Source organism: Barbatula barbatula (assembly GCF_947034865.1).
Source record: "Barbatula barbatula genome assembly, chromosome: 2".
Lineage (NCBI taxonomy): Eukaryota > Metazoa > Chordata > Actinopteri > Cypriniformes > Nemacheilidae > Barbatula > Barbatula barbatula.
Window position 1 is genome coordinate 11,959,069 of NC_136767.1, and position 26,677 is coordinate 11,985,745.

General features: G+C 37.9%; 2 protein-coding genes across 8 annotated transcripts in view; one reads left to right on the forward strand and one right to left on the reverse strand.

The window, feature by feature from the left end:
- rtkna (rhotekin a) overlaps positions 1 to 11,257 on the forward strand; it is a gene marked incomplete at its 5' end in the record, with an annotated part of 54,859 nt that extends 43,602 nt beyond the window's left edge. For 2 of the 3 annotated variants that reach the window (XM_079477931.1, XM_079477932.1), the window contains 8 exons: positions 2,937 to 3,054; positions 3,153 to 3,377; positions 4,425 to 4,519; positions 5,113 to 5,219; positions 5,381 to 5,509; positions 6,788 to 6,950; positions 7,225 to 7,329; positions 8,496 to 11,257. In XM_079477931.1, coding sequence (XP_079334057.1) covers positions 2,937 to 3,054; positions 3,153 to 3,377; positions 4,425 to 4,519; positions 5,113 to 5,219; positions 5,381 to 5,509; positions 6,788 to 6,950; positions 7,225 to 7,329; positions 8,496 to 9,133 — 1,580 coding nt within the window. In that variant the 3' untranslated portion in view covers positions 9,134 to 11,257. Of the gene's footprint in view, positions 1 to 2,936; positions 3,055 to 3,152; positions 3,378 to 4,424; positions 4,520 to 5,112; positions 5,220 to 5,380; positions 5,510 to 6,787; positions 6,951 to 7,224; positions 7,330 to 7,853; positions 7,957 to 8,495 lie in introns of all 3 variants that reach the window. The other variant, XM_079477933.1, reaches the window with a different exon arrangement.
- Positions 11,258 to 11,295: 38 nt separating this feature from the next.
- LOC306906471 (uncharacterized protein) overlaps positions 11,296 to 26,677 on the reverse strand; it is a 33,125-nt gene continuing 17,743 nt past the window's right edge. Inside the window, exons 1-16 of one of the 5 annotated variants that reach the window (XM_079477885.1) lie at positions 23,526 to 23,629; positions 23,345 to 23,400; positions 22,486 to 22,598; positions 21,228 to 21,302; positions 17,275 to 17,412; positions 17,014 to 17,091; positions 16,178 to 16,329; positions 16,030 to 16,084; positions 15,860 to 15,934; positions 15,295 to 15,400; positions 14,762 to 15,220; positions 14,314 to 14,670; positions 14,147 to 14,227; positions 13,958 to 14,055; positions 12,730 to 12,781; positions 11,296 to 12,656 (exon numbers count right to left, since the gene is read on the reverse strand). In XM_079477885.1, the coding sequence (XP_079334011.1) occupies positions 12,520 to 12,656; positions 12,730 to 12,781; positions 13,958 to 14,055; positions 14,147 to 14,227; positions 14,314 to 14,670; positions 14,762 to 15,220; positions 15,295 to 15,400; positions 15,860 to 15,934; positions 16,030 to 16,084; positions 16,178 to 16,329; positions 17,014 to 17,091; positions 17,275 to 17,412; positions 21,228 to 21,302; positions 22,486 to 22,551 (1,929 nt within the window). In that variant the 5' untranslated portion in view covers positions 22,552 to 22,598; positions 23,345 to 23,400; positions 23,526 to 23,629 and the 3' untranslated portion in view covers positions 11,296 to 12,519. Of the gene's footprint in view, positions 12,657 to 12,729; positions 12,782 to 13,957; positions 14,056 to 14,146; positions 14,228 to 14,313; positions 14,671 to 14,761; positions 15,221 to 15,294; positions 15,401 to 15,859; positions 15,935 to 16,029; positions 16,085 to 16,177; positions 16,330 to 17,013; positions 17,092 to 17,274; positions 17,413 to 21,227; positions 21,303 to 22,485; positions 22,599 to 23,344; positions 23,401 to 23,525; positions 23,630 to 26,677 lie in introns of those variants that run through there. The other 4 variants (XM_079477882.1, XM_079477883.1, XM_079477881.1 and 1 more) reach the window with 4 other exon arrangements.

Here is a 26,677-nt window from a genome sequence, read left to right on the forward strand (position 1 = left end):
CAGGGCGTTAGCATTAGCTGTTACGCTTTTTTGACTAATGGTTGCAGGTTTCCCTTTTAAAAGGGCTTTGGCTATACATCACGATACGGAAAAGAAGTCAATCGCAACTCCCGTTTCATGGCGACATTAAGACGGATTCTAAAGTTCTTAAGTGTTGTAAATTAAGCACTACAATGATTTAAACAAAAAATGGCCGCCCTTCACCTCTGAATCAGCCAATAGGGACCCTGTAAGTGCGAAGTCATATCAGCGTGGCTGACTGACCATTTATTTTATGGGAAATTCAACATCGGTTGACTTCAACCCATATGAAGATATTAAAAAAGAACATTCATTTTTTTAAACCGAGATGGGCACAAATACAGTGCATCCGGAAATTATTCACAGCACCTCACTTTTTCCACATTTTGTCATGTTAAAGCCTTTCCAAAATGGATTCAATTAATTATTTTCCTCGAAATTCTACAAACAATACCCAATAATGACAATGTGAAAGAAGTTTGTTTGAAATCTTTGCAAATTTATTGAAAAATAAAAACCGAAAAAGCACATGTTGTTGAAGCACCCTTGACACCAATTACAACCTCAAGTATTGTTGAGTATGATGCTACAAGCTTGTCACTACTTGTCAAGCTTGTCCTATTTTTGGCCAGTTTCTTCCAGTCGTCTTTACAAGATCTCTCAAGCTCCATCAGTTGGATGGGGAGCGTCGGTGCATGATTGTTTATTTTCAGATCTCTCCAGAGATGTTCAATCGGGTTCAAGTCTGGGGTCTAGCTGGGCCACTCAAGGACATTCTCAAAGTTGTCCTGTAGCCACTCCTTTGTTTTCTTGGCTGTGTGCTTAGGGTCATTGTCCTGTTGGAAGATGAACCTTCTTCGCCCCAGTCTGAGGTCCAGAGCGCTCTGGAGCAGGTTTTCATCGAGGATGTCTCTGTACATTGCTGCATTGATCTTTCCCTCGATCCTGACTAGTCTCCCAGTTCCTGCAGATGAAAAACATCCCCACAGCAAGATGCTGCCACCACCATGCTTCACTGTAGGGATGGTATTGGGCAGGTGATGAGTGGTGCCTGGTTTCCTCCAGACAAAGAGTTCAATCTTTGTTTCATTAGACCACAGAATTTAGTTTCTCATGGTCTGAAAGGTGGCTTCCGTCTGGCCAATCTGCCATACAGGCCTGATTGGTGGAATGCTGCAGATATGGTTGTTCTTCTGGAAGGTCCTCCTCTCTCCACAGAGACATGCTGGAGCTCTGTTAAAGTAAACATCGTGTTCTTGGTCACCTTCCTGACTAAGACCCTTCCGATCGCTTAGTTTGGCCGGGGCTGCCAGCTCTAGGAAGAGTCCTGATTGTTCCAAACTTCTACCGTTTACGGATGATGGCGACGACTGTGCTCATTGGGACCTTCAATGCTGCAGACATTTTTCTGTACCCTTTCCCAGATCTGTGCCTCGATACAATCCTGTTTCAGAGGTCTACAGACAATTCCTTGGACTTCATGGCTTGGTTTGTGCTCTGACAGGCACTGTTAACTGTGGGACCTTATAAAGACAGGTGTGTGTCTTTCCAAATCATGTCCAATCATCTGAATTTACCACAGGTGGACTTCAATCAAGTTGTAGAAACATCTCAAGGAAGATCTGTGGAAACAGTATGCAACTGAGCTCAATTTTGAGTGTCATGGCAAAGGCTGTGAATACTTATGTACAGATGCTTTTGTTGTTTTTTATTTTTAATACATTTGCAAAGATTTCAAACAAACTTCTTTCACATTGTCATTATGGGGTATTGTTTGTAAATGTTTTAGGAAAATAATGAATTGAATCCATTTTGCAAAAACATGACAATCCATTTGTTTTTAAGATGGCAAAGTGTGGAAAAAGTGGAGCGCTGTGAATACTTTCCGGATGCACGGCATATGCAAAAGTTAAAAATTTTTATTACATAATTATTACATAGATATTATATGTTTCCATTTTGGCTTGGTTTCATACCCTTTTAATTGAGTTTTAAGTTAATTTAAATAATTAAGCTGCTATTACACTCTGTGCTGTAGGCTATATAAAGAACAGACCTAAGGTGCAAATCCTTAAAAAATGGATTTAACATTATTTACACAAACATTATTATATTATTTCATTAACTTCCTGTCATCTTATCATTCCACCACATTATTTCTTTGTTGTTAAATCCATGGTATCTGCCTCTGTACTGCCATCTTGTTACTCTTAACTAGGTAAGGAGACCTCTACAGCTCTCTTAAATAATTTAGGAGCTGAGACCTAGTCTTAACACTTATCAACCTTTATGAATCACTCTTTTTCTTAAATGTAAGAATAAGAGTAAAATTACGTCATTCTTAGAATTTTGACACAGTCTGAGTGACTTTATACATACGGGCCATGATCATCTTCTCTGATACATCTGCGCTCATTACAGCAAGTTTTAAAGTCATAGAAATAATGAAATATTATAAAGCCGCTGAAAAAATTAAGAGACCATTTCAAATTTTTTCATGTACTATTTATAGGTATGTTTTTAGTTAAAATGATCATTTATTGTTCCATTCTGTGAACTTCTAAAAGTGTTTCTCTCATATTTTTAAAGAAAAATATTGTTTCTATTTGCATTTCTTTTCATTTCAGTGCCTGTAGTGGAACAAAGATACTTTTTATCTGGCATCTACAAAAAGATATGTGTAAACCTACAGAAGAAGGGAATGAGAGACCTGAATAATCTGAATATCCAAATAATATCCGAATGAACTCTTTTTGAAAGGAAATAACTGCTTTAGAAAAATGTAAAAAGAGACGGGGTGGATACTGGTGTTAAAGCTGGGCATCACAGGCAATACAAAAGACTAGAGGTGATTTGTTGAAAACATTAAAACTGACGTTACAAACCATGTAAATGTCTTTCTCTCTTTCCCTCAGAACTTCATCGATGTGCCGTCTTCTGTTTGCTACAGTTGGGAGGTGAGATCTTTGACACAGACATGGTAATGGTGGACAGGACCCTGACAGACATCTGCTTCGACAACACGATTGTCTTGTAAGTATTTATATGCATCATGTAAATGTACATCAGTGCTGTTTAAGCAGATGTTTTGTGTCAGTGTGTTATCATTAGTCTGTGTTTCTGGTGTGCAGTAATGAGGCAGGCCCAGGCTTCGAGCTGCGGGTGGAGTTGTACAGCTGTTGTTCTGAGGAGGACTACTCGGCAGGCAGCACACCACGAAAGCTGGCTAGCAAACTGAGCTCGTCTCTGGGTAGGTCATCGGGGAAGAAATTAAGGGCAGCCATAGAGCCCGGAGCCTGCAGTCTCACCAGCAATGGAGGAGGGGCGACAATCCTGCTGCCTGTTCCCTCTGTACCGTAAGTGTGGAGAAACATACAATACATGTGCACAGCTGACTATGCAGGTTCTTGTACACTACATTCGAAGTGCATAGGTATAGTTTACTCAAAAATGAAACTTTTGTCATGAATTACTCTCTAGTTGTTCTAAACCTGTATACATTTCTTTGTTTGGTTGAATACAGAGAAAGATGAATTTGGATGAATGCTTGTAAAAAAAAAACTTCTTGGACCCCATTGACTGTCATAGTAGGAAAATGACAATGGTAGTCGAAAGTGCTCCAGAACTGTTTGCTGTCCTTCATTCTTCAAAATATATTTTTTTGTGTTCAACAGAACAAAAAATATATAAAGTAATTTGTCCTACTATGGGGTCCAAGAACCGTTTGGTTATAAGAACTCTTACAAATATCTTTCTCTGTGTTTATCAGAACAATTTATTAGATTAAGAACAACTCAAAAGTGATTAAATGATGAAAGAATTTTTATTTTTGGGTGAACTATCCCTTTAAATGTTTTTACAGTATATGGTTTATTAATTGCACTATGACCTTGTGTGACCCTTTAGCACTGCATGTAACACTATAGACCACTTCACAAGATGTAAACACTGGTCAATAAGCACTTCTGGTTTCAGTTTATATTTATTTAAAATAGTTATATAATTTAAAATATATATATAAAATTCTTAAAAATATTAGTTTAACATGTTCTGCAGATTCTTTTTTTTGTTTAAATGTTTGGGTAATGTTGAAAAACTGAAACAGGAAGTTTTTCTGGACCAACGTTGTTTATGTCCATATGGGGCAAGTTGTCACAAAAAACCTACCAGTTATGGGGCTGAATTAAAAAAGAAACCAAATTAAGATTCATGAAATTGAACAAAAATAACACATTTACACTTTTCTTTAAAATCTCCCTTGCCTGAATGTAAATGTCTTTTTTGTGTTCACTCAAGCAACTGCAAAAATATGTTGAAAGTTTAGTTTCACACTGCTATAGGAAAACAAACCTAGGTCTCCACCTTTCTTTTAAAAATAATCTTGTTTGTGTTTGTATTTGCAGGGGTCCTAAATATCATCTTTTGGCTCAGACCACCCTTAATCTCTCTCATGTCCAAGACAGCTTCCGCACACATGACCTCACCATCACAGGGAACGGTGAGCTGCCAGCCCTCTGATCTCTTCTCATCTCCACATCCAACTAAAGCACTCTGATTAATAACTTGAATGAAATGACTGCCAAAGCACTGTATAGATTATAATTTGATCTATGATATGACATAAAATGGTTGTCTGGTTAATAGATTGATAGTATCACTTGTAACCGTGTCAAGTGCCTTTGAGATTTCATTTATAGCACATCAGTTTAATGACGTGCTAGTTTTCGTCACTGTGGAGGGAATCAATTTCAGACAGGCCTATAAAGGTGTTAGTGTGCGTGTGTGTACGGTCAATGATTTATTGTGTTTAAGGTCATGCTCATAAACTTCCCTGAATGACCAGCAGTGGTATCTTAAAGGCCAATAAGAGGCACTTACAGCTTTCTGTATGTCTGCAGACAGTCTTACGGTCTCAGTGTGGACTAGTCTGTCTCGCAGATGATAATTCAGTCTGCTGTACTAAAAACGTTGGGTGCAAAACCTGACAACATGGTTTCTAGCTTTGTAAGATCAGACAACTTCCTTTAGCTTTTTTCTGTTCAAACTTCTCTTTGAAGACTCTCGTTCTCACTTTTTTCTCTCTTTCTTCAGAGGAGTGTTCATACTGGTTACCTCTTTATGGCAGTGTATGTTGTCGTCTGGCTGCTCAACCTCATTGTATGACACAACAGATGATGAGTGGCTGTCTAAGAGTCAAGGTGAATAAAACGCACACTTCCATGTATAGTAAAACAATATCAGATTTCCTTACTTGCTAGAGGCAAATTTGTCAGTAAAATCTACACGGACGCAAACAAACCCATGACATATTTCCCCAGTTTTCTTTTTTCACTAAGATTCACTTTGCTTCTCTTTTAAGCTGGGAGGCGAGCCACAAGGCTGGACAAATGTCTACGGTGTTCTAAAAGGGACAAATCTCTTCTGTTATCATCAAAAAGAAGACATGGAAGCTAATGTGGAGCCTGTATTAACTATGTGTATTAATAAAGTAAGTCACGTTTAGTATTTCATTCATGCACAAGGATATTAGAGTCACTCTTTTTAAGACTTCAATGGATAGTTCACCCAAAAATGTACATTCTGTCATCATTTGCTCACCCTCAAGTTGTTACAACCCTGTTTACATTTCTTTGTTTGGTTGAACGCAAAGAATGATATTTGGAAGAATGTTAGCAAGTGAGATTTCTGGAACTCCATTGACTTTCATGAGTGGACTATCCCTTTAATATGTTTTACATAATAAAACAATGTTTCAAATCATGAATTCTCTTGACAAAAAAACTGACAACAACGCATGCATTAATATTCCTTATTATGTCAGTAGTTCTGAAAAGACTTTTTGTTCTTCATGTACTGGTTCTGGATCCTTCAGTGCCCTTTAGAAAGCTGCATGTCATCATGAGCACAAAGAGTTTGTTTTAACATCTAAGAACAGCATTGTGACTCTGCACATACCTCAAATCTCAGGTGACAGATGTTCACTGAACTCATTTAGTTGTGCTCTGCTGCCACCTGTTGGTCAACGACTGTTACATACTGCATGTTGCAGAGATTGTATTACAGTTGATATATTGCTGGATCATCTCATATACTTTAAACGAAAACTACATACTGGAGAACAGCGGTTCACAAACTTTTTTATTTCCAGGACTGGAAAAGGTATTGTCTAGCTGGACACCCACTAAAAATATGGGGATATAAAAGATTCTCTTAGTAGAGAGTAGTTTAGTTTTTACATTTAGGCATCTAGCAGACGCTTTTATGCAAAGCGACATCCAGGAAAGATGAAGGAAACAATAAAGCGATTTGTCAATAGGAGGCAATAATACAATAAATTCTTATACCAAGATACTAGTTTTACAAAGCTGGAACAACACCTCTCGTGTGTGTGAGAGAGTTTTCTTTTTTTTTGGCTGGTTGGTTTTATTTCCCTTTGTCGTTGCATGTATACAATGAAAAAAAACATGTATAAAAAAGAAAATTTTTGTGTCATTCGGCCAAGTGACTTTCTGGGAGCCAGATCTCGACCTACAGTTTGAAAATCCCCACTGCAGAAGACTTAGAAATAGATAATAGAAATTTCTAGTAATAGAAAAAAAAGCAAAATAGAAAACCTAATATCTTGAAGGACTCTCAACTATTTACAGTGACTATTAACAAGAAGATGATCATTGTTGCAATAATGTAACTTCGCATTCTGTACATCTCTTATCATTACGTATCATTAACACATTTATTGAAACTTTTTTGTGTGCGGCTACCTCAGGAGACGAGAATCCGAGCAGAGAAGGACCCTCACAGCAAGACACAGAATATCTGCATCACAAACCAGTATGGAGGAGAGGAGGTCATGCACACACTAGGGGCAGACAGCAGAGAAGACACACAGCACTGGATGGAAGCATTCTGGCAACAGTTTTATGATATGAGTAAGCAGATTACTGGTGACTTTATGGATGTCTTACCTAACAATGCCATTCAGCCACGACTTATCACCATACACCACAGCCTCTCATGCCTTATTGCTCGTGAAGATATCCAAGATATACATAAAATATCGAGTGAGCTGCCAGCGAATCAAAAGACAGCTTATCATGACGACTAAAGTATTGTTGTTGGATAATTGTTATTATGGAAAACTGCATAAGAAGTATATTGTGCAACTAGCCCCTAATGTAACCCATCCCCTCCTGCCCCCTGCAGGTCAATGGAGGCAGTGTTGTGATGACCTGATGAAGATTGAGCAGCCGTCACCACGGAAACCTGCCATAGTCACACCAAAACAGGGCTCTCTGTATCATGAGATGGGTGAGTGCATTCAGCCGACTTATCTACACATTTATAGAGACAGCAAGAAAGTGCTGGGGAAATGTTTTGGGTACATTTTCACAACACCAGCAGCTTTATGAACACTAAAAATAATTTCACCCAATGGCAGATTGTGGGAGTTTGGGGGAGTTTAATATTCTGTTTGGTGACACAGTGGATCAGAAGTTACACACTTCACATTTTACCTCCTTAATGACAAAGTTGCTGTTTCTGACATATTGACACTCTCTTTTCTCTTTTCTTTTCTGTTTCCTCTGTGGTTTGTATGTCTGTCTCCTTACTGTTCTGATGGGTTTTTTCGGTTCTTTTTTTTCCTTGCCTTCCCTTCCTTACACTCTTGTATCTGATTCTGTACTGGTTTTCATGTCTTAATTCCAAACATCTGTCCCATATATTTTCCACATTATTTGGTTATTTCGTAAACGCCCATCGGCTGTGCCCTCCACTCAACCCTGCATTTGTTACCCCCTCATTCATTTTGCCACACCCCACAACTCCCTCAGTGGCCCCTCTCTCGGCCCCTGCGTCCTGTGAGGGGCTTTTGCTGCAGGATAACGCTGTCTCTGCTGAGATCCGAGCCTTGCTCTCTTCCTATTACAGTGACAGGTGAAGTAACTCTGATGAGAGGTTACATAACCTCACCCTCTGCTCGCACAAGCTGCTGCTGTTGGATCTCAGACGTCCAAGTTTTTATTTGTCATTTGACCCTAAATAGTTCTCAATGTGCCCCTAAGTGGTTCTCAAACTCTTCTTGTAAGGCCCGCTTTGTGTAGAGTGCATCGCTTTTTTTTCTTAAACTTAGAATTTTAATCAAACCAAAAACATATTCAGTTATACAATGGTGTAACAGCAATACTTTGTGTGCGTGGTCTTATTTTTCGGAAGTTTGATTTTATAAAAGCTACAGTAAAAATGTCTATATTACATAAAATGCAACAAATTCTGGTCTTATAGTAATGTTCTTAACACATAAGCTGCAATCCAACTTTTTTGGTTTAAAATAAACAAAATAGTTGAGAAAGTACTTAAAAATCAGTGTTCAACACTGTTCAAAATAAGGATTTTTAAGATGTGTTCAGCTATGATTTTGCAGGAAAGTCAGTGAACATTTTTTTTCAATTGTAAACATTTTTCTCTTCGTTTAGTTATTGACACCTCTGACGACATCGGAACAGTCACTGACATCCTCACACGTCGTATCGATGACTTCGAACTGAGGTCCCAGCTTGGATCTCCACCTCACTGGGTATCCTTGTTTGAAGAAGAGGCCCCAAGAAGCCCCCACAACTATCAGCTCCGCCCTACCACTCACCTGCCTCCCCACTCGCCCAGCCCCCGTCTGCACAGCCGCCAACCCCGCAGTCCACGCTGCCACCGTTCCCCCGGCCTTCTCTCCTCCAACGCCAGTTTAACCTCAGATGGCGACAGTTCTGCCAGCATCAGCCCCTGTTTCCGCCCGGCATGGTCCTCTGATACTCCTTCCTCCTCCGGTCGCTTCCGTCCTCGTACCCTTTCCCTGGACGCCAAGCTTTCCACTCTGCGCGGTCGAGGCTACGGGGGCTTCCAGTGCACCTGTCAGTCGTCCGCCGCTGGTGTGGTATCCCCTCGACCCTCCCAGACTGCTCTGTCCTGCTCAAGTTCCACTTCTAGCAACAGCTCCAGTGAAGGAAGCAACAGCCAAGAGTCTGACGTGGGCTTCTCCAGGCGGTCCGGTGCACGGCGGAGCCTGAGGAATCTGAGAGCCAAACTCGACCCGAGGAACTGGCTACAGAGTCAGGTGTAGCTTGTACGCTCTGATTTAAGTTAAAGGAATCTTATTGTTTTCACCCTGGAAATTACTGGAAGTCCTGAGGTTATGTATGCTTGACAACCCCTTACATAGGAGTGGGGAGAGCATTGTGCTAAATAACTTCATACTTCGCTTTTTTGCTGCATTTTAATACCGTTAACAAAATGGGAATCTGATTTATTTATATAATACACTACTACACTGTACAGTATGTATGTGAAATGTTCATTACAGTGAGCAAAAGTCTGGTGCAGTGGATCTCCTGGTGTTTTGTGCATGGGCTTGCAGTCTGTGTGGCTCAGAAAAAGAGAATAGTCCACTGAGGTTCAGAATATTTATCATCGCTTACATTAATTGCCTACAACTATTTCATTATCAGTTTTAAATGGAAGCATCGTATTAGTATTTGAATAAACCTAACAAGTGTTAAATTCAACACTGATATAACTTCCAGTTTGTTATTGAGAGACACTTATGCACATCATTATGCAGGGAAAAACTGAATTGACACAGTCATCATTCATAAATCGCACATCCCCTACCTGTCAGATGTCAATCTTGTGTATAAAAACATTCACAACGTATAACGGTCTGTTACTCTTCGCTCTTTGCATGGCTTCAAATAATGTATGCAAAGGTGCAAATGTCTCAATTTTCTGCATTCTGGTTTGAAACATGGGATATAATGTGACTGTGTTTATTACCTGTGACTGCGATGACCTCAGGATTACTGTACATAAGTGATTTCACTCTGCAAATGTGAAGCCAATTGTGTAGGCATTCTCATGAGTCTCATTTTATATAAAAACAATATAAACCAGGGGCCCCATTTATAAAATGTCGCGTAGAAACAGTCCTACATTAGATTTTACGATCATTTCTAAAAGAGCGTTATTTGTGATTCATAGGACGAACATACGCAAGGAAAACGCGTGTACGCATCTCTGATGTAAAGTAGATGTTAAATCTATAAATCGCAAATGATCGTAAAATTGTGCGCATTTTCGCCTTGTAATGACGTCTAAATAATGTCAACGTCCAAATCCCATACAAGCGGCAATAATGATTTACATGTCTAAAAACCTTCTGCACCCAGACGTGGCGCTACGCACTTTTCTACGTCATAATATAGCTCACGCTTTACGATCAAATCTGTGCGCATGCACGTTTTTTTAAATGAGGCCCCAGGACTCAACGCAGGGAGTTTTGGAGGTAGTTTGCATTTTTTGAGTTGTGTTATGATGGTGCTTTGTTTTTATCCAGTAGGCTAACTGAGAATGGTTACAAAGGCACTACTATGCAAATCTGCAACAGCCTAACATTCAATAAGCGGTACATGTATTATTTTAAGGCTGCATTATTTTTTGTGGCAAGAAATTGTGGCTTCCTGGTTGGTCAAGTTTTCTCAAGCCCGCTTTTCAGTGTGAAATCATGACACTAGTATCTTCCAAACTGATAAAGTGTATCGGTTGATGTGATTTTATTAGTCTAAGATGAACGTTTAAATATTATAAACCATGAAAGTCAAATAACTGTTGTGAATTCATTATAACCTCAGGGGAGAAGTCGTTCTTGCCATAACAATAAGGTTTCTGATACTTAGTGGTTTAATACAGAAAAAAAACATATATTATATCATGTCCAAGCCTGTATTGTTATATGTTGATTTTTTTATTTCAGACAAAAATATTAGATGGAGGCTATTTTATTTACACGATTACATGTATAGTGTACTATAAATGTCTAAAAGTATAGAAATGTGGACCCAGCTAAACTCTAAAAGCTGTAAAGGTTTTGTTCTAGAACTAATAAGCAGTGCTTAAAAATTAAAGGGCCACTAACCTTTATTTAATAACCTGTAAATTAATCAAATACTTTTTGTAAAGTTTGTCATTTTTATTTTGTGCTTTTATTAAAGTTGTATTTTACCATATTCATTTTTGTTATTTGTTAATAATCAAATAATATCAACATTATCAGATGAAGTTAAGCTATAGATTATCCTGGTAATAAACATTGAATGTTAACCTGGAAGCTCCGTTTCAGCAGGCCGTCTGCATGCACATTGTCTTTTCATGTACAATAACATGCTATATAATTACATTTAAATTAAAAGTTAAAAAAAGAGTTTTTGTGTTTGTGTATTTTTTATTCTTGCTGTGCTATTGCAAATGATTTTGAGAATAAAGATAAACAGCAATGCACATACGCAACTAAATGTAAATGATGGGCAACATAAACTTTATTTTGACCCAGTAAAGTGAATCCCTTTAATGTGATCTCATGCATTAACATACATGTACTGAATACGGTTCCTTGATGATAATGACATTAAAAACATTGAATTGCCTGTTTAAGAAACTAAGAATATGAAGCATAACTGTTGCTGTGGAAAGAGAAAAACTATGATATACACAAGCTAAATGTGTTGTGATAGTTATAATATTTGTATATAGTGTTCATACTAACCGATCGCTGAAATCCACGAAACTTATTAAGACCGACCCTCACTCAGAGGAAATATTTATATTTTCATAGTCGGAGATAAATAAATGACATAGAAAAGCCAGGTGTAGTCTATAGTATTTACATAACAGTGGACATCCTTTTTTATTGTTTATGGAGACATTCTGGAAGGAAAAATATGCAATGGCTGGCAGGTTCAGCCTAAAGTATACTCATTTTAAATGCCAAGGGTTTTCATTTTACACAGACATCAAGAAGGCCTAAAGTGCCTTTAGGGCAATATTTTAGGAGTAGCATTATGACCACACTAGTTGTGGTTTAGTAAAACCATATTTTCTGTCAACGAACTACAATTTCACAGGTTTGTTTATCGCTTTCTGTTTATAGCAGATTGGAAAAGCAATACTACCGTACTGGTCTCTGTCAATGACTTATTTGTAGACATCTGTGAAAGTAAAGTGTGTGGGCAACATTATTAATACGTCTCATATAATAGATAAGGGCTGTTGATTTTTTTAGATGCAGTTTTGCCTAAAGGCCACAAAATCGCTTGAAAAGAAATCTGCTCTTCAGCAGACACTCCCAGCACCTCAGTTAAAATGTGTAATCATATATGATGTAATGCAAAAATAAAATGATGATAAACGTATACATTTCTAACATAAATTGAACTGAACTCATATCTAATCTCATGATGTAAGAATTACCCTCTGTTTCGCATTTCATTATCCAAGACTTTTTTTCGTTTGTTTGTTGGCCAAGTTCTCTTAATATTTTCTTCCCAAACATTTTTGTTGTGTTTTTAGTCTCAGAGTGCTTTGTCTGTCCTCATAGACTGGGTTGTGAAGTGTAAGTCCCTGAGAATCAGTAGGAAGAAAAGGGGGGTGATGAACCGTCTTAAAAGAAAAAGTCTTTCAGATGGTCTCTACGTAGTTGGCAGGGAAAAGTCCCTGACGTCCATCTTTGCTGGAACCCCTCCACCAGGCTTTGTCAATTGTTTCCACATCACTGATGATGTCACCAGGTTCAAAAGAAAGTTCGGTTTCATCCTCTGTGAGAAACAAAAATGTTTTTTTTAGGGATTCACAATAAACAATCTTACCGCAATTATGAACAAAACTAACCTGCTTGGTAGTCGTATATAGCTCTTACACGCAGAAGTGTTTCTGGTGATGACTGTTCAAAGAGGAAACAAAACTTTAGTCATTTTCACATTAAAGGAATTATCTTAAGTCGTGTAGACAATTTATATAATATTTTATGCGTTTGATTCTATTTATCTTTTTAACCCTTGTGGTGTTTATGTAGTTGTCTCTCACCCAGTGGTACAGTGCATATGGTTAATATTTGTAGTTTACCTTTGTTAAATCACATTTATGTAAAAATTTGTGTTTATTTATACCACTTATTTTGTGAAATAACAAGTATATCTTAAATATAAACGTCCACGTGTAAACAAAAACATTGGCAGCATTTTGGTGTAGGGGTTAAGGCTTAAACTCTCTTTTGCCCATTCATTATAATCTCCAGGAAAGCCAGAATTGACAATTTCTCAGTTTTACACAAAAAAAAACTTACATCAGCAAAATTATGACACTTGGGTGTAAATTTCTTAATAATAGTTTCCCCTTAAAAATAAAAAAATCTGTCATTATTACGACACCCTCTGGTCATTTCAAACTTGTATGACATTCCCTTTTCTGCAAAACAGAAAAGAAGTTATTTAGAAAAATGTTAGTCACAGAAAACCGTTGGACCCACTGATCTCTATAAATGACTGAATTGCTCATGACATCATTACACTGAAGCTACCGCACCGCCATGCTGGTATGCCATGAATAAGGAGTTATCACACATTAATGAAAAAACAGATAATATATAAACCCCATTTTTACATCTAAAGTCTCAGAGTAAATTCTTACAACGCAAATGTCTTAAGCATGTAACAGGTTAATTATTTAAAGTTGGGGGTTTTCCCCTCTTATTAGATAGAGTGAAGTTATTTTCATTACAGTAGCGTAGATATCCGATCAGCAGACTAAATGAGATGCCATATCAAGATGGCGGCGCGATCGCTTCCGGTGGCTTCACCACCTGCCATTGGTTTAGTGTTCTATGCGCCATCCAGTCATTTATATAGATCAGTGGTTGGACATTGGTTTTGTCCATACAGTAGAAGTCAATGGGGACCAATGTTTTTTGGCTACCATTTTTCTTAATGTTTTGCAGAAGAAAGAAAATCACACGATTGTAAAATGACAGAATTTTCTTTTTGAAGGTCAACTATTCCTTTAACATACTGTAGATGGTTGACTAAATATTGCTCATTATGTTGTCCGGTGTTGCATGTACTTCTCCATTTTCTTTCAGATCTTCATGTGTCTCCTCACGATTTACTGTGTAACTGCACCTCTCAGGTGTGCTGTACTCAGATTCATCAGCATGCTCTACTGAAAACCAAAAAAAGAGACATTATACTGTAATTCTACAATATGTAACACAAATATATACTGTAACACTCAAACCTTACTAGCTCCTTACCTGTACCATTCAGTGGTCTTTCACATTCCAATTCATCTTCGTCAGCCATCATATTATATTCTGCGACTTTTACAAATTGCTCTGTTACGAAGAAACAGCATGACAATGACATCTCAATATGAAGACGCAAACATGTTCTTATATTTATGTTTCAGTGGCCCCATCACCTTGGTTTTCCGGCAGGTCATCGTCAACCTCGTTTTCCTCTGAGAGCTCTACTAATGTTGGTATCACAGTTCTGAGCAGTTCAGGTCCTGACTGGTCCACATGCGGTTGTAATTCCTCAGACTCTGCAGCGGGCTGCTCTTCAGAGCCTTGTTCATCCTGACATTCTGCTTCCAATTCTTGCTCCTCAAGGACATTTTCATAGTTTGTAAGCATCTTGGTTTCTGAAGGTGCAGTTGACATGGCTGAAGGTTCTTCTGGTTCCATCACCTCTTCTTCATCTTCTTCAACCAGCACAGCTTTGGCAGTGAAGTCTGTTTCTGGCTGAAGTTCAGGCAGCAGGCAGCCTGTTAAAACCTCTATGACCGAAGATGTGTGGACAAAGTCAATTTACAATCAAAACAAAAAATGTGTTGTTATTTTTGCATAAAAGTGAGTAAAATGACTCACCCTTAATGTGCGGTGTGTTATCAGACTCTTGAGCTTTAGGATCTGATGCAGTAACCTGTTGCTCTCTTAAAATATAATTGGTTAATGACTCATTTTGAATCTCCCGCAGTTTTGGTGATGCAGGGGAAGCTGAATGGTGGACTGGCAGTTTAGGAGGTGATGACTGGGCTGGAGAGGGTCTGGAGACAGGCAGACTGGGTAATGGTGATATGGGTGTAACAGAGCGTTGAGCAGGTGGTGTTGGAGGAGATGTTTCAGGCTGCTGTGGTGAAGGGGCTGTATGGTAAGATGGACTAAGTGGAGATGCAGGACGCCTTTGGGATGTGCTTGAGGTTCGAGAGAACGGAGACCTTACAGTGGGACTGAGAGGAGAAGTGGGACCTGAACTGGAATTGGTCCTCTCAAAGATGAAGGCCGTGTCTGTCAAACTACGCTGGTAGCGGCGGAATGGAGATTTGACTGCAAAATAGGAAAATAGACTGTGAGTATTGTATAAGCAACATCTTTTGTAAATGTTAAATAAAAATCACTACCTGATTGTGGTGATCCAGGGCTTGAGGAATTTTGTGAGGATGCTGATAACTGTCTGAAGAACTCCCTGGGATTGAGAGAACGCTGGGAAACAAGTGCTGCTGCCTCCTGTTGGTCAAAAGAAGAACTATTGTTACAAAAAGTAAGAAAACTTAAAGTTAAAAATGTTAGTAAAGTAAAAAAGTTCATTTTATTTAATATACTTATGTAAAGTTGAAGTATATTTTAAAGTATTATTTGCGTAATAAGTATGCTTATATTAATTAGTAATATATACGTGACTAAAACAGTTTTACATTCACTTTAAGTGTAGTACACCAGTTAGTTTACACAGCTAGTAAAAGTTGTTTCCTTTTTGTGCCATATAAAACAGGCTTAGTAGCTGTAGGCTACTCTGTGTGGTAGTATTCAACCTGCTCAATGTCTTATGAACAGCTTTTCTACACCACTGATATGCCTTATGTTAGTGAACCTGATTTTAAACATATTTCAATTCAATTCGGTTGAGCTTATTTCTTTTTGGGTTCAACTATTTACAGAGAAAAGAATGCAATAAGTTGAACCCACTGCTGCTTTCTCGATGGATTCGCTGCGTCTGAGGCGTGCTCTCATGTGCTCCTCATGTTCTCTCTGCTGCTGCTCCTGTACATTACACAAAGAAATGTCATCAGAATGTTAAAACAGTAACAACTAGCGTTCATAGCTTCAGTTAAAGCAAAGGAATATCAAGAACACACCCATATCCATCTCTCTTCCTTTTTAGCTACTTCTTCAAGCTCTGCTTGTATTCTCCTGTAAAAAAAAACAACAAGTTGAAAGAATTTATTTAGAAATCATCTAAAACACACAATTCAACAGTGTTGATCTCGGGTATACAATTCAAACCTTTGCTCTTCAATCATTTTTAGCTTTTCTTCCATCTTTCTGTCTCTTTCTTCTGCCTCTATTTTTTCCTTCAGAATTCTCTCTCTCTCCCAGCGGCGTCCGTCTTCTACAGCCCGCCGACGGTCTTCTTCCTTTCTCTTCTCTTCCTCACGCTGTGACACATGATATTAAACATCATTACATGACGATAAACATGAGTTTACTGGAAAGGACATCTGTTACCACTATTAAATGCTTAATCCAGACGTTTAAATTAATTGATAAACTGTATAATAATGATTTACACAGCTTTCTATAATACAGAATTCTTGATCAGTCTCTCTCACCAATCATTCTGTAGTCAGATATTGTATTTTTGTAAAATGGTTGTTCTTTTGTATAACTGACCCTTGTCCCAGGCAATATTTCTTACATCCTTGTGCTATTTTTATGTCACTCATATCCCTTTGTGTCTTTGAGTCTATTTATTACACCTATTGAGTCCCCTTTGTCTCAGTTAATAAAACAATTTCCCCTAAAATAATTATTTTGTGCATTAAAATATTTTGACAAGTAATCTTTTGCAAGTCGCTTTGGAAAAATACATCGACAAAATGACTAAATGTAAAATGCAATAAAAATGACAATTCACTGGATCACACCAAAAATCCCTTTCTGGGTAAACCAAGATCCCTCTGCTCCAAGTCAGCCTCTTCTAGTATTGCTTCACAATGCAATAATGACCAGCTAATTTTACATTATGGCTTCTGACATTACTGGCACATTTTCTTTTTAACATTTTAACTAAGTTCTAGAGATCAATGACGTATCAAACACTCAACACAGCATAGCTGTACCTCTGCTCGTTCCCAGAAGGAGTCTCTGTTAAGCCGTCTCATCTCCATGGCAGCATTTGTCTTCTTGTAGTTTGTACCCTATGGGTGTGGCACAGCAAACAAAACATTCAAAATTACCCAAAACATCTATCTGAGAACAGTAGGCTAAACCAACTCTCAAATGGGCTCACTAAATGATTCCCTGAAACATACATTTTTTGTCCTTTAATGAAAGAAACACTTTAACACAGCCAGGTTTGTGGTAGTTTTGTGGTAACTTACCACAGTCTCCTCCTTATCCATTGCCCTTGAGGGTCTCCTTGATCTCTCTACTGGTGGTCGAATCATTTCAGTGGCAGATTTGATCTTCTCCTCTGTCACCTCATCTTGGTTAGAGGCTGTAATAAATACTTGGGCCTCCTGTTAGGAAAAAAACATTAAGAAATAAAACACTGACCATATTTTTGAAAGTTCCCTAAATTAAATGAAACAATAATTTTTTTTCTTTTTTTATGAACTCCATTTAAAGACGGCATGAAATCAAATGTGAAAAATCTAATTTTTGATGGAATATTGCCTTATTGACCTCCTCCCCCCTGAACCGATTTATCCTTCCTTGTCACGGTTCATGGATCTGTGTGTTCATCTTGCCCATGTCTGTTGCTGGTTAGAGTTGAAAATATATCAGTTCCATTGTTTTGTCTCAAGATGCACACCAGTAATGTATTCTTCTAAGGCATTTTACAAAAGTGACATAACTTAATTCAACTAAGGCATAGTCCTGGCTTAAGCTTAGCCGTGTCTGTGAAACACTGTGGCCTATATCACTGACCAAATGTATCTAGTGCAAGTCAAGATAGCGTGATGTGGTTTATGGGAGCGAAGAGAGCAGAAGACAGATGTAACTGAGACAATGGACCTTCCAGACAGTCCCGTAAGAGCTGAGCTCAAACTCCACATATCTAGAGTGAATTATTATGCTGTCATTAGCAGGCAAGCTGCTACATAACATTTTCTCTGAAATGTACTGCACAACAACTCCAACATGTCAGAACCAATATGCTTCCATCTCATTGTGACTAAAATGACTCTATCTTCAGTACATTAGGTTAAAACTGTGGCTAATTTTCCCTTCCCTTCCCTTCTATCCCGGTTTCTGCTTGGGAGGAGTTGAATGACTAAACTCTGTTATTACTTGTTTTTGATGAGCCCCTGACATGCATGTGGCCCTGGGCTTTAGTGGTTATGAAAATATTAATAGTACTGATGGCAGATTCTCTCCCATACACACCCCATCCCTGAAGCTCACTGTCAAACTAGAATGTAATTTACAGTTCTTATCTCATGTCGGATCATAATGTATTATGTTCATGATAAATTAAGTTTAAACAATGGTCTTACGGCGTATGTCCTAACGTTTTATTAATCCACCATAGCCATCATACTTCTACTTAGTTTTAATAGGGAACAAACCACTGTAACCACATTTGGGATTAATGCTCATTAATATTGACTAATGCAAAAAATTATCCATCTTGATGACTTAATAAACCTCATTTCAATATGCAAACTGCTGTCGAAGTCGTTTTTGTGAAACCAAGACCTGAAAAGTCAATCTGGCACTCATGACTGAGCCTTTACCAGCACAGACTCGCATGAGGAGACAATAAAGAGGGAGTAACAGAGAGAGAAAGCACTGAGGAGTGGCTGAGGGGGATTTAACCTCAATGTGGCTCATAATCCATCTGTAATCATGTTGCTGATACTTTAAAGGAAGATCTCAGAAGCCAACATGTACGCTGTGATAAATGAGGTGCTTTTACATCGGGTTCTGCTTTTTTGGGTTAACATTTGTATCTGTCTAAATGTCTTTAGAAGCTACTGTAGATCAAGAGTGCTGAACCTGAAGTTACAAGAATCACAGATTTCGCCCAGTCATTATTTAAAACAATGGTTGTAACAATGAACTTACTGTATAAATATTGTGTTAATGTGTAAATGCATCTGCATCAGGGTCTGTCCAGACAAAAGTCAAGCCCTGTACAGTATTTACGTAAGTTGGAAACTTTTTTTAACACTATGGACTGGGGCACAATCTCTCCCACGTTATAAAACATGGTTCCCGACACTTTTGTAACCTGTTAAAGTTCATGCGTGTGAGAACAACCATCAATCAACACAGAAATCACCCAACAACATTTGAACCCAAATGAAACCGCTACATATACACTCACTGTAGAATCAAGGTCATTAAGGTCGTCGACCTCAAAAGAGAGAGAGGGGAACTCTGAGAATTAAATAAACAACATTCTTGGCATGCCTTAGACGCCGACCAGGCAATGTCTTTATAAGGCATTCAAAACTGAGACGTGTGTTTAACAATCTCATGCAACCATCCAAAATCTAAAATATGGGAAAATTAAACCAACATTGCCTGGGTGGCGAAGTAATAAAACCAGCTTCAACAGACTGACTTGCTTTATTTCATTTCTGTGAGTGTGTGTTTGTAGTGTCTGTCAGTGGCATTCTCATTGGTTGTGGGAAACAATAGGCCAATAACAGAGGAAGAACCCTTTACAAAAAGACCTGCCTGGCATTAAGCAACTTACTCAACACATACTAGCAGAGGAGGGAGACCAATTTATTCTGAGGACAATCTCAGAACAGAGCATTTGTATTTTCCAACAAGGTCGTTCATTTCAGAACTGTGAGAGAATCTTTTTTATATACTCCTCCTATTTATTCAAATAGAGGCAAAATGTGTTAAATTCCATTGGTTCAAGCAAAGCAGCAATGTGCTGTAAGGTAAGGAAGACCAAACACTCTAAAGCAGAAAGAGTCTGAAAAAAAAACTGTGATGTAACATGACAGCAATTAAATATAAATGTATTAATTTGTGTTAAGATAAGAAAACATCTGGGATGGCAAGTATGGGAGTATTACGTTTTTTGGATGAACTATTTCTTTAAAGCGGCACTGCGTTCGATTGACCTCTTTATTGCCATCTCAGTTTGTAATTGCTACTGCAGGTGATGTGTCGAGGTATTTTCTTTACGTGAGTTGTGATTCGGCACTGCTCAACTATGAGAATCCTCACTGTACATCAGTAGCGCAAAATAAACACAGATAGCATGGCAGATGATATTACACAAAACAAATAAGAACATAAATAGTATGAAATACAGATCTGGGGAGATCATTTCTAAATCACACGAGGTCCCCAGATAATACTAATCCTGTGCGAATAGGGCTTAAATTACATTTATCATAATGAACATAAAGAGAGAAAGAACAACAGATGAAACTGTACCCGTCTGTATTAACACAACAAGGGAGCTACGTTTTTTGTGTTATCTATTGAAATATTGAAATGTCAGAGAAAATAAACTCATGCCTGCATTCGTTTAAAATCCTTTCAGAGTTCAGACCACCTTTGAAATGCCTCGCCAATATTAATTCTTGTTTTCGCACCAATCACATTCACTTTTTCTTTTTAAACTTTTTCTTATTTTTCACAACTGATGAATCTCTAGACGTCGACGCTGCTTGGCGTTTAAAAGTAAAAGTACTAAACGCCGCCATAAATAATACTAAAAGTTGTATAAAACACTACCCAACAGTTGTGAGTAGACGCTACAAATCGCCTGTCACTTGCAGCATCCACGCGCTGGTCAGCAGCCGGATCCTCTTCGCTCTGTGTACGAATGTGACGAAATGACGCATAAAAGAAAAAAAATAAGGATCTCTGGGAAAGACGACCCAATAGGGACGAAGATAGCGTTCCATGGTAAGTCCCGCAAGGGTAGTGACACAGTTTTAAACACCGTTCTTTCGTGTAAGCTCATTTTTACTCAAGTGACTTACGGGCTGCCACTTTAAGTCCTGTTGCATGGAATATAAATGAGAATCTAAACAGCATTACATGAGTGTGTTTGTGACTTAACTCCCTCTCAGAATTATTCTCTATAGCAGAACATTAACAGAAACAACATTCCACAGCGACAAACACAGGATGCATGAGAATGAGACAAATGTGTGTACGTGGGAAAGACGCACGCTTTGTGATCGCTCTTTTTGTGAATGTTTCCAAATGTAGCCACAGGAGTAAATACTAGTTGATTACTGACAGCTTGAACTGGAAGTACCTTATATTCTGTAACACAATATAAGGATAAATCTCATACTTACAATTCCCAAGGAGTGATATAGATGCCAGTAGAGAAACAGTTTGTTACCTTGAAGAAGGTCTTGATGGCAGGCACGTGGCTGGTACATTCTTCTTTGCGGAGCTCATCCACACTGTCCCCAACCTGTGTGATGTAGTCAGAAAAGATTGCAACGTTCTTAAAGGGATAGTTCACCCAAAATAATATTTCATCATTTACTCACCCTCAAGTCATTCCAATCCTTTATAAATGTCTTTATTCTGTTTAACACAAAATATTTTGAAGAATGTGGGGAACCAAACAGTTCTGGGGCACCATTGACTACCATACAGTAGTAGTTTGTTTTTTCTACTAGTCTACTAGTGCCCCAGAATTGTTTGGCTACAAACTATATTTATATACTGTACATTTATAAAAGTCAACTTGAGGGTGAGTAAAGGATGACAGTACTTTCATTTTAAGGTGGACTTACCCTTTAAATTAATATAATACAGTGTGAGGTAGTGACCTACTGTGCCCAAAACAATATTCAGGTGCCCTTAAAAATATTCAGACCTTTTGGAACGCCTACATTTAATATCTATCAATTGTGTTGCATAAGATTAAAAGAATCCAATAAATGTAACATTGATATGGTTACATGAGTTAATTTAGGATTTATTCATTCAGCTTTTGAATGGTCCTATAAATGGTTCCTCATCTAAATATATCCAACAAAGTTCATGATCACTATGTGTGTTTGTGTCTGTGTACCCATCCAACACAAAAGAATGTTTCTTCTGCAGTGCATCAACATCCCCCTTCTTCTACACAATGCATGACCGGCTACAGATTGCACCTCTGACCCTAAAAACAACATTCCCACTTGGTGCCTTAGCAACCAGAGCCATGATGGATATTAGAACGGTTCCCAGAATGTCTGTATTTGTCTGTATTTGAGCTCCTTCATTTACACGTCTGATGGTCAAAGCCCTTTTGTGAAGTGAAACCATTGACACATCTCATCGACAGGAATCTCACATCCTTTGGTTAAACGTGGGTTGTTTAATGCTGTGCCAGCTCCATCCAATGGAGAATTGTATCAGACTCACACCCCATGACAACATCCAATAGAAGCATAAAGGTTCCAATAAGAACAAGGCAAAATGACCTCATTCAGATGTATTTGTTAAAAGAGCAACACATGTTTGAAGCACACCAAGACAAAATAAGGGGAAAGATGAAAGACTTTCCATCTAAACGTAAAGACTTCACAAAACTTAGAATCTATTTTTATTTGTTATGGCTTAATGTTGTGTAAAAGTGTGAATTGTGCGTATGAATTTACCCAGCAGACCATGATAATCTGTGGTTGTCCTGTTTCTGTCAATCCCAGCCTGCACAGGCCATACATGGCCCTGGTGTTGTGAAATTTCCCAACAAGTTCTGTCAAACCTCCAGCTGGCAGAATGGAGAGAGAGAGAGAGAGAGAGAGAGAGAGAGAGAGAGAGAGAGAGAGAGAGAGAGAGAAAATTACTGGAAGGAACCAAATCCAACGATTTCCAAGTCTCCTCCATGTCATAATGACCACACAAAAAGTCTTGACCTGTCTGACATCATAAACTCCAGAAGAGTGTCAGTAAACTTGGTATTACAGGAGCAGTTTACCCCAAAATGTATATTCTGTCCTCATTTACTAAGCCTCAAATAGAGTGTCAAAGTCACCAACAAGTTTTAAATAAAGACGTAAGAGATTTTTTCCCATTATAGGCATAAAAGTATTCAATAAAGATATCCAATAATTGAACCAAACATGCTGCATGACTGTTATTCTGAGAGAAATAATTTTTAAAATCATTAAATGTTTATGACCGGCATTTTATTTTATTTCTGAGGGTTTTTTGCACATTAATGATGTTTTCTGATAAAAACATGGGTACAACATTTAGCAGCAAGTCATACATTTATAAGGTAACATAAAACTAAAATAAAGACAGCTAACAATAATTCAACATTCATTCACTATAAATGAAAAGGTACACGTAATGGTGACATATACATTGACAACAGCAATTCAGACAATAAAAATAAGTCAATTAATGGTTTTGCTTGGACATTTTAGTACAAGTCACTAAGACACTGGAAAACAGTTTCTATATTGGTGCCCTAACATAACATTTTGAATATTGTAAAAAAAAACACTTTACCTCCTGAATCAGAGAGTTTAAGATTGTCGGTCAGTCCATCATATGTAAATAATGCCCTAGAAAAGACAAAGAAAAAATAACATCAGTAAATTACTCAAAACACATTTCAGACAATATTGAAGTATACTTCAGAAAGTGGACATGTATAGTGCATACCACACACTGACCCCAATAAACCTACCAAGTCCAGCATAAGAATGAATACAACAAACGTCCTATCAGAAGATCCAACCAAAGCCATCTTTACCACCCGACTTACATTGCTGCACTATTTGGTATACTTATAGATTTTTCAACAAGAGCTTCTCAGGATCTACTTAACTTGCCCTCAAAGGACTTAGTGAACATTTGTTGAGGCTCTAATTTTGACAGGATCAAGTCAGAGCTTGTAAGCCAATGTTCTCGGGGCTACTAGCTTTAATAACAACTGTAATTGCAGTATATTAAATCACACTGCGAAATTTGAACTCGGGTCACAGCTGTTTATGGTTATTTTTCAGTCATGGCTACATTGGGACTATAACTTGGAACTGAGGCTGAGAGAAAATAATGCATTTTGTATTGGGGCCACCCTTCCGCACCAAAGTAAACATGTAAGCACAGGTGGGGTGCTCGGATTGTGAGATTTATAAGATTTCACTCTGATTTATAAAATGTTCGCTGCAGTAAAAGAGAGCAATTGCTCCAACAGAGTCCAACCAGTATTATGTTCACCTTAAACCACTTAAACAGCCATACCAGGAAATGTGTGAGAGTACAAAATAACTCAATAATTGGTCCGCTTTCAAGTGGGTCTTCCCTATAGCCTTGACTAGTTTCAGGAAACAGGAATGACAGTTTGGGAACTCAATCGCTCGAAAATGTTGCCATAATTTACACCATGCCATTACATGGGTTTCATCTTTCACTAACAAATTAATGTTTTATTAAAATATTCAGAATAGCTGCGGTGACCTCATAAAAAGGTGTTTTTAGCTCAAATCTCTAAAGGAACCTGTCAAAACTGTATAAACTGTGCCCATTTACAATCTTTTTAAACAAAATACAATCTAGTTGACTCTCTACTGAACCTGCTTTGGCATGACAAAGTGACATCATAAACAGGTCAATTACTGTAAATAAGTATTTTTTAACAGTTTGTAAATGTGAAGAAAATCCTTTAAATCTACATAATATAAACTTAGTAAATGGATGAAACTGCTCCAATAACAGGAGGGCACCTTGTATCATTGTCATGTACAGTATGCCTCACCTTTGACAATCCCCTCATGTGTGATGATGATCCATTATTTTGACAATCGTTCAACAAATGACAATTTAAATAGTGAGGTCTAGTGAGAACCTGGCATAACCGTTTTTCAGGTTTTATTTCTAGTGCTTTTAATTAGACAGTTTGCATTCTAGGAATAATTTAATCTTTATATACAATCCTCCTAAGAACCCATTGACAGTTTCAAAGTGAAATATGCTTATATTTAATAATAGTTAATAAAAACTCCCACATTCCTTTTCAATCTGTTGTGTTTCCTCCAGCTATTTCTAAATACGTCTTATGTAAACCTTCTAATTATACCAGACTTTCTTAAAGGCGGAAGTATGGTCTGTGCAACCGTGTCCACCTGTGCGTCTTGTAGAGCACACATACTCATTTGCATTGCGCATATGTTGAACTCAGATGTCCGCGCTTAGTCCGTGATGAGTTTTCGCAGGAAGCTGTGCCGGACGCGTTTGTGCGCGAGACGGACTCTGAAAGTCAAGCATGCCCGGGCCTTTAACACTGATTATTCAAGCAGTCATTCAGCCATTCCATTGATTTAGCAAATACGTAGTTTGCCTAAATGCAAGTTTATTTATGTTTGACAAGCGCAATTCATTTAAACACCTCCTATGCAGAATTCTCTACTCTTATGTATACTGAATGAGGTTAAACTAGAGAGCGACCTGTCGTCATCATGTTCCTATTGTCTTTAAAGCCTCTGATCTCTGAAGCCACCCAGACTGTGACAGCTCTGGGTTTTTGACTCAGAGCTCAAACACAAGCAACAATAACAGCCTGCTTCCCTTCATCAGGGTCTGTGTTTAACAACCTATCAACAGTCTGCAATTAACATGTAGGGATACCATTGTTTCAGATCTTACCACCAGAATGGGAATAAAAAGGGGGATAATACGTCCTTTCGCTCAATGAATCAAGCTAGAGTTAAGAGATTTAAGCTAGCATTACCTATAATGCTACCAAGCCAAGTCATTAAATTCTATATGAGCAATAGTCTAATCTTTCTTGAGTCGAAGTGATTAAAGATGATGAGTTAACTTTTTAAAGAGTCACTAAAAGGTCAAACAAAACCAGAGATGGCAAAAGTACACACATCCCTTACTTAAGTAGAAGTACAGATACTCATGTTTAAAAATACTCTGGTAAAAGTTGAAGTACTGACTTAATTTTTTACTCAAGTAAAAGTAAAAAAGTATGAGCTCTAAAATATACTTAAGTAAAAAGTAGCCATTACTACTACCTGCTTTAGCCTGTATCCATGAACAACTGCTATAGAGAACACAGTCAGACAAAAGTGAGTTACATTGTTAATTATACTGAAATGCAAACAAGAGTGAAAGTATCATTATAATTCACACCTCACCCAGTTTACCAGATGACAGATTAATAGGCCTAGTGAAAATATTATAAATCATTACTGCTCAAATTAGCAACTTTCTAGATAAACCTATTCGCTGGCTTAAACAATTTGTGCTAAAGACTGAATATTAAAGTGTGTGCTAACAGCACGAACAGCACTAGCAACATCCCTTTAACAAAACTGAAAAAATTGGAGGGAAAAACTTAAAAACAAATAACAGGCAAGCAACATTACATTAAGTTATTGTGTGTGTTTGCCGGTGAGTGTATATGTGTGTTCTTTTTCTGGTCAAAAAAGATGCGAAGTGTGAACAATGAACAACATCTAACTAACACGCTAGCAAAATATGAATTCATGATAACATTACAGACTTAGCAAACATAGAAAATAGACTATAATTACGGAAATATTTTTAACACCGACAATTTCAAACATCTCCCGAATATATGCCCATGGGTGATTAGGAATGCAGACATCCCAACCTGCAAAAAGTCATTTCAGGGAGGTGTCCCGAAGACCCCCCCCATAAAAATATGAAGGACAAGGATATGACAATTCACCACAGAACTGCACTTTACTTGTGTAGCCAAATACAGTTGAATATAACAACAATGAATGAATAAAATAACTATTTACACACACTGCAAATGTAGTAGGCCTAGGCCTATTTCCTACATCATATGCCTTTTACTTTTCT